At 36.7% G+C, this 22,505-nt stretch overlaps 10 protein-coding genes across 10 annotated transcripts; 4 read left to right on the top strand and 6 right to left on the bottom strand. All coding sequences in view use genetic code 12, as the record gives it.

The window, feature by feature from the left end:
• Positions 1 to 288: 288 nt before the first annotated feature.
• Positions 289 to 969, bottom strand: CORT_0H02460 (Ubc1 protein; the record flags this gene model as incomplete). The annotated part of the gene is made up of 1 exon (XM_003871431.1): positions 289 to 969. One exon carries the CDS (start codon positions 967 to 969, stop codon positions 289 to 291), a length of 681 nt encoding a protein of 226 aa, XP_003871480.1.
• Positions 970 to 1,285: 316 nt separating this feature from the next.
• On the bottom strand, positions 1,286 to 7,171 carry CORT_0H02450 (Cdc39 protein; the record flags this gene model as incomplete). The annotated part of the gene is made up of 1 exon (XM_003871430.1): positions 1,286 to 7,171. One exon carries the CDS (start codon positions 7,169 to 7,171, stop codon positions 1,286 to 1,288), a length of 5,886 nt encoding a protein of 1,961 aa, XP_003871479.1.
• A 1,160-nt stretch (positions 7,172 to 8,331) lies between these two features.
• On the bottom strand, positions 8,332 to 9,030 carry CORT_0H02440 (hypothetical protein; the record flags this gene model as incomplete). Its single annotated transcript, XM_003871429.1, has 1 exon — positions 8,332 to 9,030. The coding sequence occupies one exon, from the start codon at positions 9,028 to 9,030 to the stop codon at positions 8,332 to 8,334; it is 699 nt and encodes a 232-aa protein (XP_003871478.1).
• A 1,144-nt stretch (positions 9,031 to 10,174) lies between these two features.
• Positions 10,175 to 12,025, top strand: CORT_0H02430 (hypothetical protein; the record flags this gene model as incomplete). Its single annotated transcript, XM_003871428.1, has 1 exon — positions 10,175 to 12,025. One exon carries the CDS (start codon positions 10,175 to 10,177, stop codon positions 12,023 to 12,025), a length of 1,851 nt encoding a protein of 616 aa, XP_003871477.1.
• A 500-nt stretch (positions 12,026 to 12,525) lies between these two features.
• On the bottom strand, positions 12,526 to 12,777 carry CORT_0H02420 (Cox12 protein; the record flags this gene model as incomplete). The annotated part of the gene is made up of 1 exon (XM_003871427.1): positions 12,526 to 12,777. One exon carries the CDS (start codon positions 12,775 to 12,777, stop codon positions 12,526 to 12,528), a length of 252 nt encoding a protein of 83 aa, XP_003871476.1.
• Positions 12,778 to 13,080: 303 nt separating this feature from the next.
• CORT_0H02410 (hypothetical protein) lies at positions 13,081 to 13,836 on the bottom strand (the record flags this gene model as incomplete). The annotated part of the gene is made up of 1 exon (XM_003871426.1): positions 13,081 to 13,836. The coding sequence occupies one exon, from the start codon at positions 13,834 to 13,836 to the stop codon at positions 13,081 to 13,083; it is 756 nt and encodes a 251-aa protein (XP_003871475.1).
• A 525-nt stretch (positions 13,837 to 14,361) lies between these two features.
• On the bottom strand, positions 14,362 to 15,471 carry CORT_0H02400 (hypothetical protein; the record flags this gene model as incomplete). Its single annotated transcript, XM_003871425.1, has 1 exon — positions 14,362 to 15,471. The coding sequence occupies one exon, from the start codon at positions 15,469 to 15,471 to the stop codon at positions 14,362 to 14,364; it is 1,110 nt and encodes a 369-aa protein (XP_003871474.1).
• A 1,386-nt stretch (positions 15,472 to 16,857) lies between these two features.
• On the top strand, positions 16,858 to 18,165 carry CORT_0H02390 (Hbr2 alanine glyoxylate aminotransferase; the record flags this gene model as incomplete). Its single annotated transcript, XM_003871424.1, has 1 exon — positions 16,858 to 18,165. The coding sequence occupies one exon, from the start codon at positions 16,858 to 16,860 to the stop codon at positions 18,163 to 18,165; it is 1,308 nt and encodes a 435-aa protein (XP_003871473.1).
• A 631-nt stretch (positions 18,166 to 18,796) lies between these two features.
• CORT_0H02380 (Atm1 protein) lies at positions 18,797 to 20,935 on the top strand (the record flags this gene model as incomplete). The annotated part of the gene is made up of 1 exon (XM_003871423.1): positions 18,797 to 20,935. One exon carries the CDS (start codon positions 18,797 to 18,799, stop codon positions 20,933 to 20,935), a length of 2,139 nt encoding a protein of 712 aa, XP_003871472.1.
• Positions 20,936 to 21,095: 160 nt separating this feature from the next.
• Positions 21,096 to 21,324, top strand: CORT_0H02370 (hypothetical protein; the record flags this gene model as incomplete). Its single annotated transcript, XM_003871422.1, has 2 exons — positions 21,096 to 21,126; positions 21,185 to 21,324. 2 exons carry the CDS (start codon positions 21,096 to 21,098, stop codon positions 21,322 to 21,324), a joined length of 171 nt encoding a protein of 56 aa, XP_003871471.1.
• Positions 21,325 to 22,505: the final 1,181 nt, after the last annotated feature.

The raw sequence follows: 22,505 nt of genomic DNA, 5'->3' as shown, positions 1-22,505 counted from the left end.
ATGAATGTGTTTTGATCTGATACTCTTTTCAACTGTGTGCGTTCTTCAAATTTTTCACACCAAAAAGAAACAGAAAAGAAATGCTGTTTATATGCAGGCAGGATTCATCTGAATCGGACCAGAGATCAGACCAGGCCAACACTAACATATTCTACATCATAAACTCATCTATACCATCTACGTTCTTCACGATAGTGTATGTGCTTTCGGATACATCACCCTTTATTACTAGAAAATGCTGTGTTTAAAGAAACTATGTATATGACAACATCTCCTCCACGTCCCCCTCTATTGACATTCTCTCAACAACTCTTCCAAAATCTTATTCTCCAAATCTCCTTTATTACTAACACCGTTAAAGCTTTTAATCCCCATTCTTCTCAAAACTTCGATAGTTTTATCTCTAGGAAAACCCATATTTTCAAATTGAGTCACAATCGAATCATCAATTCCATACAACGCCGAATCTTTCACCTCAGTAGCAGCTCCACTTCCACCTTCGCCATCAGATTTACCATCATTGGCATACAATTTAGTCCAATACGCAGCAGTCTCTTCAAACCCAGCTTTATTACTCAAATAATGTTTGGCAACTTCAGCATCTTGTGGATCGTTAGGTTCGGGAGATTGTAACAAAAGCTGCAATGAAATCAAAGTTGATTTTAAAGTCAATACAGGAGTCCACTTATCTTTCAAAATATTAAGACATATTGCTCCAGTAACTGATGAAATGTTTGGGTGATAGATCTTGGTGATGAATTTCATTTGTGGTGGTTTGAAAGGATATTCGTTGGGGATATCTATTGCAACTTGGAATAATCCACCTTGGTAAGGTGTACCTGGTGGACCAGCAAAGTATCCTGTCAAATGAGTCAAGTCAGCATCATTATTGAGTTCAAGCGTGACACCCGATTGTTTGTCTTGACGACACTCTTCTAATTCTTTGGCGATTCTCTTGACTCTGGACATGTGAAGATCTACTTATGATGTGCTATTGTTTATATTGATTGATACCTCTTCTTCTCACTGAGTCGAAGTGCTATTGGTTGAGTTGGGTTGTTACTTGTGGTGTATTCCGATTTGTCAATTTTTCATTACTCACCAAAGTTTGCCGCTGATTTTTCCGCTGGGAAACCGCCACCACAATCACAACAACTACAATCACACCATCTACATCAAAGCATCTAAAAATCATTACATTCGTACAAAGTATTTACATAATACAATATTTCTTCTAATATACAATGAGACATCTCATTCCGATGTCATAAATGTTCCTCTTCTATCAACTTGATCCCTTGACATTAGTAGACAAAGTATCAAATATAGTCTTGATCTCATCAATCGAGTTTTTAACAAATGGCAACTCAAATAACCCATAACTCTCATTCTTAACCAACTCAGTAAACAATATAGTCAATCCCCAAGGATGTGGCTTATTGACAATTCTTCTCTCCAAAAGAACTCTAGTTATAATCTCCTGAACTGCCAATTTGGTACTTGTTGATGAATTCCAAATTGAATTTGAACTGAAAAAGTGTAAGATGATTCCAATAAACCAATGGGTGTGGCTGTTGGGGTACCTCAATTGATTAGCAATACCGTTCAACATGATATATTTGAACTCATTGGATCCATAATTCATCAAATCAACAAGCAATGCAACTTGTGAAGTCTTAGTATTGAACCCACGATTTGTGGGGCTTCTTTCAGCAACTGCATTCATTCCCACATGTAACACCAATGCATTGATTAATTTAGCATTGAATGTGGTTGTTTCTGTATATCCAAATTCATCTGTTGTCTTCGGTTGAATCAATTTAAGTCCATTGTATATCGTTCTCATTAATCCAGGTGCTGGAATGCGCAAGAAATTCTCCACTGGTTTCTTTAAACCAACTTTTGCCAAATCCTCAATCGGCTTGTAGTAAATGACTGGAGCATCATTAATTTCTGGTAATCGTTCAACTTTCAAGCCTTGGGTAAATGGATCTGGTACAATTATATCCTTTGGAGTGGCCGACAACACGATATTTTTCAATTGAATATATCCTCTTGGAATAGCAGTAACCAATTGGTAATGACATTCAACTAAAAATTCAGGATAATCATGAATCAACCCAACAAAGATTCTATTGATTCCCTTGAATACCACATTCAACACATCATGGTTACTTTCCTTGTTTTGATAAGTTTGTTGAAACTTCAATAACGAAGTCAACAATTTCACACCAATTCCATATCCAACTTTATCAGGTAATTCAAGAATTTGTGGTAAGAACAAACGATGACTAATCAATGCAATCCAACTAAATGTAAAACCGGGAAGAACAATAGGTTGTAATGAATTGAAAATATCACCAAGAAAGGTATAGAAATCAACATCAAGCTTCTTTGTTGCATCTTGATCCAATATTGACGCATCACTCCAAGCGGACAACAATGATGAAAAAAATCTAAAATATGGACGATCATTCCAAGCTGATTTATTTTCATGATCAGTTACCAAATTCAATACAATCACAGCAATAATCTTTTTCAAACAGTGGACTGCTTGTTGTTCATCTTCAACACTCAAAACAATCCTCACGATCAAAATGGCCAAACAATCAATTGACAAGTATGCTTCATGTTGTGTCCTACTTCTAAGTTCTTGCTCAGTAGCGAAAACAAGTGTCGATATATCAATGCCTGCTTTCCAAAACGTCTTGAAGTAATCAGCATTGTTTAAGATTCCCAGCTCAACTAATCCAGCAACAAATTTCTCTTGTGCAGCTCTAGTATCTTGATCACCATGACTCAATAACCTCACCCATTCAGTAAAGACATAACCCAACTGCGTATACAATTCAGATGTAGCTGGTTTTGCCGTATTCAACACATCAAACAATTTATCAACTTCAATTTGAGCTTGCTTATCTTCTTCACTAGTCAATTGCAATTTCTTATATTCATATAATGCATCCAAAGTCTTGGCAAACTCCGATCTCAATGCAATTGGACGTACTGATTCCTCAGCAGTGAACACATTCAATAACAAACTAGCACCAAATTTGACAATTGCTGGATTATGCGATTCCTTAATCAATTTGCTAATCGATTCATCAAGCTTGATAGGTTGGATTAATTGCACTTTCAATAAAGACAAAATCACTGGCATGTTGAATTTCCTTTGATCTGATGAATTAACTAACCACCAAATAACATCCTTAGCCGTTGAGGGAGAAAATTCACACAACTTGTCAAGAATAACAACATATATTTCATTACTCATTGGATTATTGTGCACTTGAGTAAACAAGCAGTTTACAGCATATTGCGCAGCTCTCAATAACAAGTCAGAATACTTCAACGCATTGCTTTGGGCCATGGCCAATGCTTGAGTTAAAGTTGCCATAATTGGATGGTTTGGAGGCAAATCGGATAATTTACTCTCCGACACTTCAGATACTAACAGCACCGCTTTTTCACAATATTGAGTAATAGCAGTAAACAATTGTTCCAAAGGTATGATATCCTCTTGAACAAGCGATGTTTGTTGTTGCACAGGGAAATCTTGACCAAGTTGTGACGGACCCTGCATTTGTGCCTGTGGCTGTTGTTGAGCAAGTTGTTGTGGTTGAGGATGTGCGAGAATTGCTGGTGCACCAGTTGGAGTTAACCCAGCAGCACGAAGACCATCAAGCAGCTCATTTCTCAATTCACCAAAATGCTCATAAATATTCAATTGTTGGGGACTCAATCCTTTTGGATTCAATCCCAATGGTTCTGGCAATCTCAATGAATAATCAGGTGTACCTTCTTCAACAAATATATCGTCACCAGCATGACGCTCACGTTTCAAAATATATGGTTTCATTCTTTCATCAATCAAATCAGTTACATTAGTTGCAGCAATTTTATCGACAATATCAACACAAAGTCCCACATTTGATTGAATAGCACTGTTTAATTCCATTATAGGTATCTCGCTAGGATTGTTACCAAGAAGTTGCAACATTGTCGCCTCGATGGTATCAGCAAGCATCTTTTTGCCTGAACACAACACCATGCTATGTGACAATTGTTGGGCCATCCTATGGTACGATCTTCTAATTTTACCAACATCCTTTTCGGTAGCGAAATCCTTCTTGATTAAAAACTCGGTAGTCACCAATACTGCTTCCGATACTCTATTTAATATCGGCATGGCACATTCACGAACAGCTCTTGTCAATGATGCTTGAAGGGCTCTTCTCAAGTTGGCATGTTGAGTGAAAATAGTATTCCCAACAAGAGTACTGAAACTGGTATCCACCCCAGATTCCACTTGTCCTTGTTGTGGTTGCTGTTGGTAAGATTGCATTGAACTGGCCTGTTGAGGCTGTTGTTGTTGCTGTGGTACCATTAGTTGTCCAGGGGCTTGTAATTGCTGGAACGGTTTATCAAATGTCTGAGATGGCAATTGAGCCATAGTATTGAAATTAGACAACGTTTGTGGTTGTTCTATATTCAAACGAGCCATTTCCGAAGCAAGATTTTCACCAGCTTGGGGCAAGAGACCAAACGCGGCAGCCAAACGACTTGGATCTTTATCATGTTTTCTAATCAATTGACTTGGTTCAATATCTTCAATCTTCATATCAAACAATTTCAACAATACTTCAACTTCAAATTTAAGTTGTAACACCAAATCAGCAAATTGATACAATTCAGACAAGACTTGGAAAATACCCAAAACCCAAGGATTTGGAGGTTTAAATACTTTGGAGTTTTCAATTTGACTCAAGATTTTACAAACAAAAGGGAGGATCAAACTCAATGAATCAAAATCATATGACTCGACAAGCAAAAATTTTATCGCAATCAAGTCTCTTCTCAATGGTTTATCCTCAGCCAAGGTGATTCTTCCCAACCAAGCACCAAGGTTCTTGAGTTTGTTCCTATCAGTACGTGAATCTTTTGAGTTTCTGATAAGGTGATACACTTCCTTCATGGTGATGTTCATTACATATTCCTTGAAAATGGCGTTGTCTAAAGTCCGCACCAAATTTGAATACAATGCATGATTATTAGGTTCGGCTTTGGCTCGATCAGCAACCAAGTAATCAGCAAACCAAGCAAAATATTCTTCCTTCAACACCTCACCAATTTCGGTAACTCGTAAATTCTCCGAAGTCATATTGTTAACAGAAAAGAGCAACTTATCTCTAATTTCCTCGGGCGGATCAACCTGTTGAGCTGAGCCAATTGTTTGTTCAACGTAATTAATCGATTGATACTTTGGTCCTACTTCTGGAGTTGTACTTGGGGTACTTCCACTCTTGGACCCACTCGTTCCAGCACCGCAAGGAATACCATTAGCTGCATCTTTAACGATTTTGTACATTTTAGCATGGGTTGATAACGAACGACATTCCAATAAATGTTTACAATATATTGGATACTCATGCAATTTTGATTTGAAATTGTACAAAGATTGAACTGCAAACTTAAACATTTTCGAATCTGGCAGTTGATTACATGATTCCCAAATAAAATTTAAAGCCACTGTTAAAGTTGTACCATGAATCAAATCATTTTCCAATAAGGCTCCAAAAAGTAGCGACGTTGATGCTAGTGCAGCTAGCGGGTACTCACCGAAAAATTTGTATTCATCCAACAAGGAATGTATCATGCATGCAAACACATCCTGTTGATGGGGGTCATCACTTGATTTCATCTTGATTAAAACGTTGACGATTTCTGGTATATCAAGAGCCTTGTTGTACATTTTCGAATAATATTCTTTCATTTCCAATTCAACATCAACAGGGAAGAAACTTGATTTGGCTTCATTTGCAAGTATGGCTTCATCATGACCATTGCCAAAATTGATCAATCTTGGATACGTGGTCAACAATAATATTTGTAAATTTTTCAACTTCTCCAAATCAACTAATCCATTACTGCTTTTTAATTTTTCAAGAAGGTAATAAGTAGTTTCAAGTTTCAACATGGGTAAAGGTTTGGTTTGTGTTTGTATTGGTAATTGCTCCTGTTGTTGATGTTGTTGATGTTGTTGAACCGTTTCGTAGTCTCGTTGAGCTCTCTCAGTAATCACATCCAACAACGACAGATAAACCAAACTCTTCAACTGCTGATCATTCAATTTCGACTCCAACTTCTTTCTGTAATCATAATTAAAAAACGATGATTCAATAAGAAACTTCACTGCTAATTTGACGTCAATGCTCTCCAATTGTTGCAATACTTGATCCAAGATATTCAATTTTGAGCTCACAGCAACTGTCTTTTCAGCAGCGGCAAAAGTGTTTCTACTATTGTAGTAGTCAAGAATTTTACCCACAACGAGCCCTTGTTCTTGTAATGTACGCACCACTTTAGGTAATGCCGGTGAATCATTATCCATCAACAAGTAAAACAAGGTATCTATCAAGTCATTGATAAATGGGGTCTTTTCAATAACTGACAATGCTGCTGTCAACACATATTCGGGGAATACTCTATAGTCACGCTCAAATACCTGATTCAAATATGCATTGAGTTTATGATCTTGTTCACTCAAGTTTTGTTGTACTTGTTGTGCTTGTACTTTGGTTATAACTTGCAATTCCAATTTTCCCACATTAATAAACTTTAATATATTTCTTCTCAATTGTGGTTGACCAAAAGTTTGACGATCTTCTTCAAAACACAACAGTAAGTTTTTGGACAATGCAATGTCATAACCACCTTGAGAGGCATCACAAGTTTGTAAAATATACAATAATGTCTTGTCAAACCACCATTCATAATTAAGGAAAATATCAATTGGATCCTGTTTGAAATCCAATGATGATAGGAATTGTGATACACTGGCTACTGAAGGTTGAACATTTCTTTGACTTGATTCAAAGAGATTCTGTTGCAAGTAGTTGAAAACTTCATACCAGTTGACACTGAGATTATCCAGTTCTTCAATGGTTCTAAAACATGCTTGCAATTGAGCACCTTTAGCATTAGATTCAGGTAAACTAACCGGTGCAGCGGTATACACAAACCCTTGTGAGCCAGGTATTAGAATTTCCGCCAATACCAACGCAATACCTTGATCTACTTCATTTGGTTTAATTTGTAAAAGACTGGGTAATAACTTTTCCGGTACTACATTTTCAAAGCCAACCTCCTGTAATAAATTTTTGAATGACATTTTTAGTATATTTTGATAAAATTTGGTAATTGGTGGAAGATCTGAATCAAAGGCCTTAATGGAACTTAAAGTAATTAATTTGCTTAAAAATGGGAAATATGGTTTATTTAGGATTTGTTCGAGTAGTAATGACCAATGGTAATGTTCAGAAAACTTCCTCGATTTGAAAATGCTTAATAATGAAGATGGACACTTTTCAAAATATAATTTAATTTGTTGTGGATCTCCTTTGTCGTGATATCTAACTGTTAACAAAAAAGTTAAAATAGGATCACAATGGAATTTGGTAGTAAAATTGACAATATTAAATTCTTTTGGTATAATACTATCCAAATGAATGCAGAATAAGTCGTAAAAATTTAACTCAGTAGCAATGAAATCCAACTCTTTGGCAAATAACAATTCAATTGGTGATAAGGCAGGGCTGTTAAAATCACTAAATCTGATAAATCCAAATAACTTTTCAAAATAGTTGTTCAATACAATTGGATCTCTGACAATCTTCTTGAAAATAAATCTAATCTGTTTATAATGCGAATCAACTGAGGATGAGTCAACTGTAGTTAACAATATAGATAGTTGATTGATTAATACTTTGGCTAATTCGGGATCCTTGACTCTGAGATTACTAGTCGTGTTGGAAATGTTTGAACTCTTTTCGGAATCTCTATTAATAGGTGGGGGTTTTGGGTTAGTTTTGGTCACAGTGCCCTTTGGGCTGTCACTATATGATGGATTAGAAGACACGATTTAAATGTATAGCGAAATCCACAGATAATTTGTTGACTAAAAGTTGGGTGATAAAAGTTTTTGCAACGTACTTATATGGCAAGCAACAATATCGTAAGAACCTTTTATCTAATAATTTAGCTTATCTGTTGGATCAATTGGCGTAATAGGGATATCCTTTGATTAAAGGTTAATCTATAGGTGTGTTGGTGTGTATGTGTATGTGTATGTGTGTATGCTTCTGTAGTTGTTGGTTGGTTGCCTTTGAAGAAATTTTTTGCTTCACTCATTTTTTTGAACAAAGGTACACGACCCAGGTAGTGGAAGCAAGTTACCCGGACTAAATCCTAGAGAAAGAAAGCATACCTTGTGTTTAGCCGAAGATAAAGAAGCAATACTGACAGTAGCCTCTACACACACGTATTAAAGGGTTACCAAAAATCATCTTCATCCCAATTTTCTTGTCGTCTATCATTACTGCTCTTTTCAACCTCCTCACTATTAAATAAGTCAGCATATGGATCAGCATTAGTTCGTTTCTGTTGAGCATACTGCAAACTCAATTCTTTTTCTTTAGCCTCGTCGAATTTCCTTTGCTTGGCTATATGTCTTACCAATTCCTCTTGTTGTTTGATGAACTCATCAGTTGATTTTTCAGTTTTAGATTTAGTCAATTTATTAATAATGGCATTCTCTCGTTTAGATATCTTGACACGCTTAACTAGCTTGGGGTTTTTGAAAGTAACAGTACCCGTATCCATTGATCCGTCAGTGTGTAAATTTTCAACCGGTGTATAGATAATGGTTATATTGTTTAATTTATTAGCTTTAATTGAGTTGGCTTTTGTGAGTTGAGCTAGTTGGATTAGTAAATCTTCTTCAATGGTGAAATCACTAAAAGATTTCCAATTCATTATTTGATCTTGGGTTAGCTGCAAATACAAGTGAGCTGATGAATGGCTATCTACATGAAACCAAATGTTTTTTGGGTAGGAATGTTTGATTAATGGGTCATTTTCAAACTTGTCTTTACCCATGTATATAGTGTGGGAGGTCGACTCATTGGGTCCAACCATATCATATAAGTCATCACCACCACTCGTGGTCTTTGCTGTAAAATAATACACCATTTATCGCTGTTACTGAAGTACCAATATGATACTGGTGATATTTTCCAATTAGGCTCATCATTTTCTGAGAATCAAACGCGGTTGAGAGCTACCGTGTCACGTGATAGAACCAGTAGACGAAATAGAATTTTTGCATCTGTTGGACTATTTCGTAGTCATAGTAGATATACTGTGTTGTTGAGTCTATGGATGACGATACTTTGGACTGATAAATCACTAAAATTCCAAAATGAGGTGTAATTCTTTGCTTAGCGAAGCTGTTGAGTAATTGACATATTTTTCTTCTAAAATGCTGGCAAAATTTCCGTTTTCGTACAAATCATCAAGACCAATTTATAAGACACCGACGAAATTATTAACAAGAGAGTAACATGAACAAGGCTTACTTCGGTAAATGAAGCTTACTTACTCAATCTATTTCAGCAAATCTTTGAAATGAGAAAATGTAGTATCTTACATGTAAAAGGTTGCCATGGTTTAATCACAATGTCTTCAATCAGCTAACTAACCTCCATACCCTAAACACTAGTATACTAGCGCCGCCCTTCAGTTACTAGATTAAACAACCTTCTGTATGTAACGTATGGCTGCTCAAATAGAAACCTTCATATTCAGTTGAAACAGTTTCATTCTCCATATCTCCCTACCTCTATATCTCCTTTTCTCCTTTTCTCCTTTCAACACGTAAACAATCATACAGCAAAGGAGTGGATTATGTAATATATTACACAAGTTGCAAAAAAGAATAAATACCAAACAATAAACAATAAACACAACAAAAGAAAATGAAAATTAGACGCCAGAAAACGAAACAAACACAAAATACGAATAATATATAATAATAAAAATTACTTGATTGAGTTAACGAATTTATACAAGAGAGATTGACGGTTATACCGATTTCTTTCTTTCTTTCTTTATCCAGAAGTAGATAATCTGATATTACCAACTATCGTTCATTCCTTATACTCATTACTCCTACTCGTTCATTCATTTTACCCACTACGATTCATTCATTCACTCACTAGTCGTTCATTCATTAGATCATACATTTCAACATTGCATAAATTAACTACATATCAAAAAACTAACAATCACCACCACCACCAACAACAACAATAACAACAACAATATTTCCCATACCATGATTGATTTTGAATCATTGCTTGAATTCGAAGAATCCTTAAGTCAAGGACAACCAAATCTTGACAACTCAGCAATTTTGCACAATTTTGAAGCCAAGATTGAACATTTACGATTCAAAGAAGAACAACAACAAGAAGGTGAGATTGACAGTATCTCTTCCACTAGCACACCATCGTCCACTAGTCTGTCTATTCCTCCGTCGCTAGATCAAGTGATAGCTGCTTACGATATAACCCAAGATGAATTTGCAACTTGTGTCAAATGCGGCACCAACTTGTCCCTCAATACCACCTCAAAAGCGTCCTGTTGTCAAGCGACAATCACGCGTACCACTACGATATCATCTAACTTGGAATCATTATACTGGACCAGTTTCATTGATAATCCAACAAGAACCATAAACACATTACCTCATTATACTGAATTAGTGTTGAAGCAGGGTATACCAAATTGTATTCGATCATATATTTGGAAGAAAATATTTTTGCTTAGCTACAGCACCATCCCAAAGTCAATTAGTTTAGTGTATGCTAATTTCCAACATTCTTACAGCTTGGAAGTATCGCAACAAATCTCCAAGGATTTAACGAGAACTTTCCCAACGGTGTCATTTTTCCAAAAGCAACTGACAATCGATGACTTGTCTACAATTCTCAATGTTTATGCCAATTACGATCTAGAATTGGGTTATTGTCAAGGATTGTTGTTTCTTGTTGGTGTATTGTATCATCATTTACAATCTTGTGAATTGACATTTTATGCATTGACGACGATAATGGAGACTGAATTGGAACTACATGATATATTCACGGCTCAACATATGTCAAACACATTAAACTTGTGGTTCTATCAATTTAGCCACATATTAAAAATTGTTGATTCACAATTGTATATTCATTTGGATCAATGTCAAGTAGACATGCAAATTTTCCTTTATCAATGGTGGCTTTCATTTATGTCTTCTCATACTGCTGATTTATCTATTATCAATCGTGTAATGGATTTTTGTCAATTTGAAGGATGGAAAATTGGAATGATGAAGATTAGTTTGGGGTTGTTGATTGTGAATAAGCCAATTTTGATGACTTTGGATCAAGGTGATGAAGAAGTTGTTTATCAACATTTACTTAATGAAACAAAATGGGGTAATGTTGCAAATGATTTAGATTTATTTTTTGGCGATTTTTTGTTTTCATGGGATGATGAATTGTTCATGAACCCACCATCATCACAACAACAACAACAACAACAACAACACAATTCAAATGTTGACTCGAACATTGTTTCTGCTACTAAGTCTCAAGTCTCACAACCTCAATCTTCACTATTATCCACATTCAAGTCACTTTCACTAAACTTGAAACTGAAATCACCAATGAAGCATTCTACCAATACACTTAGGTCACCATATACTGGCTTATCTCGCGAGCGATCCAGCACTACAACATCAAACAATTCAGGACTCAACACTTCAATGATTACTTCAACAACATCAGTATTCTCAACACTGAACCACACTAGCGCAATCAAGAATGGCGAATTAGATTCGATATATTCCGATGTTAGTGAAGTCAGTAGTCAACAAAGTGGCAATGACGTTAAATCATTCACTGATTACTTGAAACTACCCTCATTTGGATCGATTAACAACGCCAAACGCAATGAGTTGGGTGACAACTTGAGCAAAAGTAACAGCAGTAGTAGTAATAGCAGAGAATCTCTATTGATGAATGAGAATGAAGCGTTAAGGTATCTTCTCAAACAAGCTTATGATACATTGGGTAATGATGGCGTTGGAAAGAAAGATGTTGAAGTGTTGAAACTGCAAATTGAGAAAATGGTAATCTAAGTTTATGGAATTTTAAGGGTTATTTAGATATTAATAGGGATATAGGGAAAACTGGATATGGAAATTTGGGGTAATAAGAGATCTTCCTGTAGAAACAACGATTATAAGTTAATCTGCGTGTAATCCAACAAATCAAATTTGTAAAACAGGATGTGAAGGAATTACTGGCGCTTACAATGTAACAGTCCATTGGGCATTAAAAGTCCAAAACTTCAACACAATCCTACACAATAAAAGCTTCTCTCAAAGTAAAATCGTATATTTTTCAAATGATAAATAAAGTTGGACATTTCTTCATAATCAAATATCTTCAAAAAGAAAATGGATGGCGGAATGGTTTCTCGAAAAGAAAAAGGTTACCCCTTATTCTTCAAAGAACATCCATCATCACAACCGCTCCAAATTCATTATAGTCCACTCATACCCCCAAACCCCTCACCCTCTACCGTCTTTTCGTTGTCTCCTTCTCATCTCAAGCTAAGCCCACTACTTCTCTTCCCCTAAGCATCCATATTAACAGGAAACTTACCAGCAGCTCTTTGATCATCCCACTTCTCAACCCAATCCAAAGGACATAAACTAGTAAAAGTCTTGAAAAATAACTGACAAGGTTCAAAATCCTCACCTTTAACATTGACACATTTGTGATAATCAATATAAGATTGAGCACAGTGTTTTGATTGGTTTTGGTTTGGGAATCTTGGGTCGAATTGTGGTGTTTCGAATTTGAATGTGGCTGGATCGATTGGCATTGTTTAATGTAGATTTAGATGTCTGTTTGTATATTCAAAGAGGTGTCTTTTCTGATGGTTGGAATGAATAAATGATTTTTTCTGTTTGGTTTGTTTCAATTGGGTGAGTTGATGATTGGTTGGGTGAAAAAAAAAAAAGCCAAAAAAACATACGACTTAATTGGTAGCACTGCACTCACTGTAACAGATCCTCATCTCATTGGATAACAACATGCGTTGTCATAAGATATCATATTACGACACGACATTCACATTTCATATACCGATACTACTCTTATACTCTTCAGCATATATACTTCTTCGTCAGCTTTGTATGGTCCAATCCTTATCTAAATAAGAAGAAAGATCTATGCCACTTAGAAGGATAAACATCACAGGTACATCATACATTTTATCTCCCTTTATCTCCCTTTGAGCTTCCTTTTCTTCTTGTGTTTTAGTAATCTTATCTTCCCTCTCCTGCCTCTTTTGTTCCTTCTTCATCAGTTTCCTCTTCCTTTGTATCTCATCATAAGCTTTCTGTCCTTGGGATTCTTCACTCATGCCATCATCATCAGACGTGAATCCATCTTCTTCTTCTTCCTCCTCATCCTCATCCTTCCTCTCCGTCTCCTTCTCGTCATTGTCCTTTTCTTCTTGGATGTCCTCACCACGGCTACCATTGTTATCATAATCTACACCAGCAACTTTCAAAGCCTTGGAAAAATCAACAACTTCAACCCCATTTTTACTAGTCAGTTTCTGATATGGATTAACTTTCGTTCGTACGCGTAATAAACAATTATACTGATGTAGTTTAGATCCGCCTCGCGTCTTCTTTTGTTTCACTATTTCAATTATCGATATTAGTTTTTGAACATCTCGAGTGATACCGAAACACAATGTAGGTTGATTGGCTTCTCCAAGTGTGGTTAGAATCTTTTCAATTTGCGATTTCATTACATCATTTTTGCTAATTTTGATTTGGTGTATTTGTTCAATTGATGATTTGGATTGAATATCTGATAGTAAGGAGGATGTATATTTTAACACTTTTTCATTTAGTGTAGATGTAGACATACTGATACTTTGGTGTTGTTGTTTGATACGTATCTGGCGCTTTGAATTCCTCGCGATGGATTTTCGGAAAAGCGATGCGGCGACCTTCAAAAAGAGACTACCCCTCTACATCCCCAATACACTTTGACAAACAACTTCAAAGTATATGTATATGTATATGTATATGTATATGTATATGTATATGTATATGTATATGTATATGTATATATATATGTATATATACGTGTATTACTCAACTTAACTACATCAATTACTACTATCCAGTCCCTTCCTTCCCATCATCATCATCATCACATGAGGTAATGCAAAATTAAAAGAAAAAATTTGTATACAAATGAATTAAACTAACTTCCAACGAATCACTGAAATAAAGCACATTTGCTTCTTCATTGAATTGAAAGAAATTGACACCAAGAGTGTATCAAGCCATGAGTGCTTGGATGCCATAGCTGTGCTCACAAATTATTTCACAACTCGTTCACACCGAGTGTAATTGGAACCCACAAGCTCCTTCCCGATTTTCTTTTATTTAGGTTTGAGATGCAAAACACTTCTATAACTCGATCTTGAACTAGTATTGGCACTACTCAGATTAATAATAATTGACGTTGAATCCAAATTGCCAAATCTATTAGTCGTACCCAAATCCAAATCACCGCAAAATTGCGCCAATGTCAATATGGAATTTTGCACCTCATGTAAATTTGATTTACGTGCATTTACACCTGCACCTCCGCCAATACCACCACGTCTGAAGCTACTGCTTCCCAAATGTCTGAACTTTCGGATGTTTTTCCTGTATGGTGACCTCATTGAGGATGTTGTTGATGGTGTCATTGTTAAGCCTGGGGGTGGTGGATGACCGGCAACTGAACCTGAAGTCGACATCATCATCATCGCCCTGGATGATGATTCATGTCCACCATTAGTGTTGGTATCCACACCATTTGGATCTTGATGAGCTTGATGTGATTGTTGATGTATTAAAGGTGGTGGTGGTATAGCAGCAAAGCTTTGGCTTGAATTTTGAGCATAGAGTTGTTGTGTCAACATATTAGTATATCCCAAACCACCTATATGTCCAGTTATCTGTCTTACTGGAGTGACATACCCATTAGGATGCAAGATAAATATATTTCCTTGTTGATCAGTTAGTCGAACATAGTTTCCATAATGAAAAGGGCTGGGGCCATGCCCATGTCCATGTCCATGTCCGTGACTAATTGACAGCATATTGGACGATGAAGTTACAGTTAAATCGACACTGGAACTCTTGCCGTCTTTTTGCAGTTGTTGCCTTTTTGTACTGTTGTTGTTTGTTAATGCTTCAGGTCCAAAAGTTAAGCTTTCTCGACCTTTTATTAATTCCTTAACTTCTGAATCTACACTTTCAGAATCATCACTAGTTGAAGTCGATGTTGCTGGTGTGTTTGTTGTTGGCGTTGAATTGGTTGAATTATGTGAATTGGTTGAATTAGTAGAGTTTGTGAAATTTGTGGAATCTGTTGAATTGGTTGAATTTGTTGACGTGGTAGTTGTAGTGGTGGTGGTGGTGGTAGACTCTCTTGAATTGGTCAAGTCTGGAGACATCATAATTGTTGATTCACTCGTTGTCGTTGTGGTTACATCTGACATTTGTGAAATTTAACTATACCTTTATCAGTCTATTTTGATGCTTTTTCCAAAGCCAATTGAATCCGGTATGTAGTTGTTGGTGATAATTGTGACAGGCAAATCAGACCAGTATGGTATCAATGTCAGTACAAGTCTATACCCTGATCGTTCAGTATAAAACAAATTCTAACAAATAGAAAAACGAGTAAAAATCCTTGATGAAAAATTAAAGCACTCCCAAACTGTTCACAAAAGATTCTTTTTATTGCAAGTCTTAGAGAGATTTGTATATGTACACTACTAGAGAGCAAAAAGGGGGAATTGGCCTATTACTGATACCTAATTTTTTCCCGATCAATCTGTTGTCGTTTTTTAAAAGAAAAGATTGTGCTGAATCTTGGCTTTTGATGCAAAAAAAGAGAAAGGCGCATGTACCACCACAGGGTGTTAAGAAAAATTAAAAAAAAAAGAAAAGATGAAACCTGACACAAGGTTGAAAGGGAACAGATTTAGGAAAATACAAGGGTAGTGGGAGTGTGTCTAGAATAACAAAAAATAGAGGAAACTACACGGAGGGGAGAGGGTTGCTTTTTCCCCTATTCAATGAATGTGACTAGCTGGAGATGATGAAATGACTTTAATACCACTTAGACTCAATCTTGTGTGCCTGGATGCCATTCGCATTTGTTTTCTGTTTTTTTTTTGTTATGTTGAACAAATAAGTACACTTGTGCTCAAGGGTTCTGGGATGCATAGACTCGTATAATCAAACGTACACCAGTTCAATGGTGGTTGTAGCTATTGGAAGCTGCGCATATTGATACTTTAGATTGACTGACAATACTCGTTTTTGTTTCGTAGCTTAGTGCATCTCTCCTTCTCTACTTCTTCTTTGCCAAATCAAGTAGGTTTCTAACAAGTTGCCTTTGGTTCTTTTTGCAACTGATAAATGGCATAGCTTTGTGTTATTGGATGGTAGCGTCTGCCTTTTTAGAGGTGCAACCATAAACGCTTCAATTTTCTGTGCAAATGGACACTACCATGTATTAAGTTACCTCAGGCAGTATGATGACTGAAATTCAATGGGATGAAAAGAAGTGGCGTGAGATGTATCTTTAGTCATTTATCAATTAGCTGGAGTTGTTGATTAGTTTTCTGAACATAGATTGTTGCAAATATGAAACTTCATTTGTTTTCTGAATAGGGTAAAAGATTCCCTTCTGCCTTTTGCTTTTTACTTCTCGTTCGGTTATCTCCATAAACAATTGATAGAGCGAGGGAGTCAAATGTTTTGTTTTTGACTCTGAATTCTTTTTCCATGTACCGCGGGAAAAAAGTTCTCCCCCACTCAATTGCTGACTCTCTCACTCTCCAATCAACAATCCGATTTTCGTTTTTTTGCCAATTATGATTCATCTAAAACGGTTTTACTCTTGGACTATTCTTCTTTTTTTCATATCGATATTTATGTTGACAAATTGGTTAAAAACACCAAAATCCCCTAGATCAATTGCTCAATTACTCAAATATCGTCGTCCATTAACAACTACTACAGCTTTAAAAATGCCAGCTCCTTTCCAATACAAGCAACCAGAACATAGGTTGACTTTAATTCCAGGTCCAATTGAATTCAGTGATGATGTCCTTGCATCAATGGCTATTCCATCACAAGCTCATACTTCACCTGATTTCATCTACACGTTCCAATACGTACTTCAAAACTTGCGTAAATTGTTTAAATCTACTGATGTCAATACCCAGGGTTATGTATTGAGTGGATCAGGTACTTTGGGTTGGGATGTTGCTGCTACTAATATTATTGAACCAGGTGAGAAAGTTCTTGTTTTATCAACTGGGTTTTTCTCAGACTCATTTGCCGAATGTTTGAAAGTTTATGGTGCTGATGTTGATGTAATTACTGCTGATATTGGTGATGTTGTTCCGTTGGATAAGATTAAAGAACAATTGCAAAAGGAGAAATATGCTGCAATTACTATAACTCATGTTGATACTTCTACATCAGTAGTTTCTGATGTTGAAGCCATTAGTAAAGTAGTTAAACAAGTATCACCAGAAACTTTAATTATTGTCGATGGTGTATGTTCGGTTGGAGTTGAGGATGTTGAATTTGATAAATGGGGATTAGATTTCGTTTTGACTGCTTCACAAAAGGCTATTGGAGTTCCAGCTGGATTATCAATTTTCTACGCTAGTGAACGTGCATTATCCAAAGCGTTGAACAAGGAAAAGGACACGACATTTTTCGCTAGTTTGAAAAGATGGACACCAATCATGAAGGCATATGAAAGTGGATCTGGTGCATATTTCGCTACACCTGCAGTCCAAACCATCACCGCCTTGAAAACTTCATTAGAAGAAATCTTTGCTGAAGGATTAGACAAGAGATTTGCAACTCAAGCCAAAAAATCCGATGAATTTAAAGCTAAAGTTAAAGAATTAGGTTTAACAATCTTACCCAAGAATGAAAAGGTTGCCGCTCATGGATTAACTGCGGTTTACTTCCCTGAAGATGTCAATGGACCTGATTTATTGAAAAAATTGGGTGAAAAGGGATACACTGTTGCTGGTGGAATTCATAAGAAGTTAGTTGGTAAATATTTCCGTGTTGGTCATATGGGTTATTCTGTTTATGCTGGTCATATTGATAGTTTTGAAAAGGCTTTGGAAGAAAGCTTGAAAGAATTAAAACAATAAGAGCAGGATTAAGAGTGTATATCTGTACATATGTCATGTAGACTATTTTATGTAATGACTACTGAGGATTTATTTATTCTGTGTTGGTGTAAGCTGATATTTCGTGGACAAGATCCGTAACAGATCTCCACTATAATGTAGATTTACGACGGAGTTTGCCTAATTGGGTCTTCTAGCCGCACTTTCGGGTTATGCAACTTGAGGGATATTTGCTACAACCCAATACAAGATATATGGCTTCTGTGATCCCTCGGTGCTCTATTGCCTAGCTTAATATATAACTTGTTGTGTCTTGAGGGAATTTTGCTAAGGTGCTGGAAACTGTTTTGTGACAAAATCTGTTAATCGGGCTTACCTGTTGAGGAAATTGGAAATCGGAATTTTGTATACTCTGTTATTACTCTTTACCAATATAGTATCCTTTTTATACGTTTGGAGTAAATTTAGCCACTTTCATTGGACTAGAGATATAGGTGGTTGAGTAACGTTTACCCTTCATAACTCCGTCCGTACGAAATGCGCGCGCCACAGATTTTTTTATATAAAAGAGAAACCCATACCTAAATTTTCTTTTTTTTAACAATTCCCATAACCACTATTTCATTCTTCTTTACATGTTCCAAGTCAGAAGATGCTTCTCCTAAGAGGTTCACTAAAACAAGTATGGCCATTGCTTGCGAAACCGCGCGTACTTCCGAGCAGATCATCCACAATTGCATTGACAAATACACTTCGACTTGGTTATAAACAACAATCACCGATACGGACATTCACTAAAACCACTCGATTACTCCATGGGCCTAGTGATGCTAATCCAACGCCAGCGAAAAACAATATTCCAAAACCAGTCAAGAGTGAAGATAGATCAGACTCGTCATCGTATTCGCTTCTTGGAAGAAAAGTGTCGACATCAGAATTATTCATGATGCGATCGTTATTCAAAACGATTTGGCCCAAGGACAATCCAAAATTCAAAATCAGAGTGCTTATAGCTGTTTCTTTGCTCATCGGGTCCAAATTGCTCAATGTTGAAGTACCTTTTTTATTCAAACAAATCATTGATCAAATGAATGTGGATTGGACTCAAGAAGTAGGTGTATTGTCAACTGTGATTGGCTCCTTAATTCTTGCTTATGGAGGTGCTAGATTTGGGGCTGTATTATTTGGAGAATTGAGAAATGCTATATTTGCCAGTGTGGCGCAAACTGCCATCAAACGAGTAGCATCGAATACGTTTAATCGATTATTGAATATGGATTTGCAGTTTCATTTGTCACAACAAACTGGTGGATTGACTCGTGCTATTGATCGAGGAACTAAAGGTATCAGCTATGTGCTTACTGCTATGGTGTTCCATATAATTCCCATAACGTTTGAAATTAGTATTGTTTGTGGGATTTTAAGCTACAATTACGGGGTTCCATTTGCAGCAATGACATTTTGTACAATGTTGGCATACTCAATATTTACAATAAAGACTACGGCATGGAGAACTAAATTTAGAAGACAAGCAAACAATGCCGATAACCAAGCTGCTAGTGTTGCTCTAGACTCATTGATCAATTACGAAAGTGTCAAGATCTTCAATAATGAAGCGTTCCAGCTGAAGAAATACAATAGTGCATTGACAAAGTATCAGAACGCCCTGGTTAAGGTGGCAACGAGTTTAGCTTACTTGAACGCAGGACAGAATTTCATTTTCACCCTGGCACTAACCGCAATGATGTATATGGGATGTCAGGGAGTCGTATCGGGAGGATTAACCGTGGGTGACTTAGTCTTGATTAATCAATTAGTGTTTCAATTAAGTGTACCACTAAATTTCTTGGGTAGTGTTTATCGAGAATTAAAACAAAGTTTACTTGATATGGAGAATTTATTCCAATTGCAAAATGTCCCCATCAAGATTACTGATGTTGAAGGCGCGCCACAATTGAAATTGAATCAACGAGCTCCCGGTGAGATCAAGTTTGAGAATGTAACGTTTGGATATCATCCCGATAGACCCATATTGAAAAATGTATCATTTACAATCCCCGCAGGTCAAAAAGTGGCAGTTGTGGGACCCTCGGGAAGTGGTAAATCAACTATATTACGATTGGTTTTCCGATTCTATGATGTTGATCTGGGACGTATTTTGATAGATGGACAAGATATAACTAAAGTGTCCCTCGAATCATTGCGGAAGAAAATTGGAGTTGTGCCCCAAGAAACTCCACTTTTTAACGATACGATTATTGAAAATATCCGATATGGTGACTTACAATCAACCGATGAGCAAATCCATCAAGTTGTATCGCTTGTTCAACTAGACAATTTGATTAAAGATTTACCCGATGGTGAGAATACCATAGTCGGAGAACGAGGTATGATGATTTCCGGAGGTGAGAAACAGAGATTAGCCATTGCTCGACTTCTTTTAAAGAATGCCCCGATTACATTCTTTGACGAAGCTACCTCGGCATTGGATACACATACCGAGCAAGCACTCCTCAAAACCATTCGAACTATATTCAAACGCGATAATAGAACAAATGTATCCATAGCTCATCGGTTAAGGACTATAGCTGATGCCGACAAGATCATAGTCTTGAATAAAGGTCATGTGCAAGAACAAGGATCACATGCACAACTCTTGAGTGATCCGGAGTCGTTGTATGCACAGTTGTGGAATATTCAAGAGAATTTAGATATTGAAGAACAGTTGAGATTGGAAGAAGCAGAGAGGTTGAGAAAAGAAGAACAACAGTTGGAACAAGAGGAAAAGTAGATGTATAAACTAGACGTGTATCTTTGTATATAGATAAATCCATTGCAGTATTCGATTTTGTAAGTGCGGACTTTGGCGGCTATTCAATAACGCCACAATATCACATCATTTTGAAATTTTTCACGCCCAAACGATCTATCACCCCAAACAACATCCAAATATGTGTAGACCAGCAGAATGCCAAATATGCCGTATGTATAACACATTATCTACCCCAATAGGAGCTATTTACTAACAGGTAACACACAGTGAAAAAGACATGGGTAGGTTGTGGCTTACATGTTCCTCGTGCAATGGACAATGTTCCTAAAGATCAATGGTGTACTTGTGAATCAGCTAGTGGTATTGAGTTGAATGGATATCCTCCTAAGTTCGGTGATGCTAAATGACTAGGTGATCCAAGTTTGGATCCACGTTTGAGTAATGGTGGTGGTGCTTTGGGTGGTGGTGCTTTGGGTATTTCTACTTGGAATTGGATCTTGTTTGCTGTGATTGTTTACTTGTTGATTAGGAAGTTCAAAAAATAATGAACGAAGATGAGATGAGAGGATGCCGTGATTGATGAGTTTGTGATGGCGTTTAGAGTGTATGAGATGTTTGTAGTGGGCGAGTCAATATAATAAACGGATATAATGCATCGCTCCATAAAACCTCCCGCTGAACATGTGAACAACAGTGTATTACTGATGTCGTTCCATTCAGCTGTGCTCAAATCACCAAAGTCGAGAAGGATAAAAACACCTGCTGGGCCATAGAGTTTTGTAAGAGCAGTTTGATCCTACAACAATTGACACACAATATATACACGTTTTCATTTCTAGCTGTTTGTCAAAACCGTTAAATTCACATTCACACTTCTGAGATGCTATAAGAAAGGTGAGTTGAGAGACAAATTAATAGCTGCACTAGCCAACTTAAACGAAACCGTTCCAAGAAAGGTTAACACCTGGCTTGACGTAGCTGGGTTGATCGCATCCAACTCGGACTTAGCCAAAGACAATGCAACGAGACAGTATGCATATCCCCACGCCAAACAAATCCAGACGAATCATTACACAAATTTATGATGAGGTATACATGGTCTCGAGAACCTCTCAGGGACAACAGTGAAAGGCATTACTTCACTTGCGTTACGGTAGTGAGGTAAGTAAGTTTGGTACTTCTTGTTGATAATATATCCACCTACACCAAAGATCAAACTAAGTAAGCTTGGTCCACGTAAAACCATCAAAGCTGTTTTGATGATGGTTTCCCATGGAACATGCTGTCTCCACGCTTGGGTGTGACCAATTATTCAATGATAGTTGCGGCAATGGGACTGGGAAAAACTTTGATCATAGAAACATTCCTTAAACCGTTGTTTAGATTCAGAAACTAGGGCAGCTCCAAGTAGTGGAATGTTGGGTGGTATTTATAAGCAAACAAAATAAAAGTTACTCAAGAACGCGATGTTTTTTTGCGTATATTCGCAGTTTCTGGACCTTGGTTAATAATTACTACTGCGATTTCGTGTAACGACAAATATACTCCTGTGAAATCTAACATAATAACATATGTAAAGCTATCCAAA

Source organism: Candida orthopsilosis (genome assembly GCF_000315875.1).
Source record: "Candida orthopsilosis Co 90-125, chromosome 8 draft sequence".
In the NCBI taxonomy this organism is placed as follows: Eukaryota; Fungi; Ascomycota; class Pichiomycetes; order Serinales; family Debaryomycetaceae; genus Lodderomyces; species Lodderomyces orthopsilosis.
This window is presented reverse-complemented; position numbering and strand designations above follow the sequence as displayed.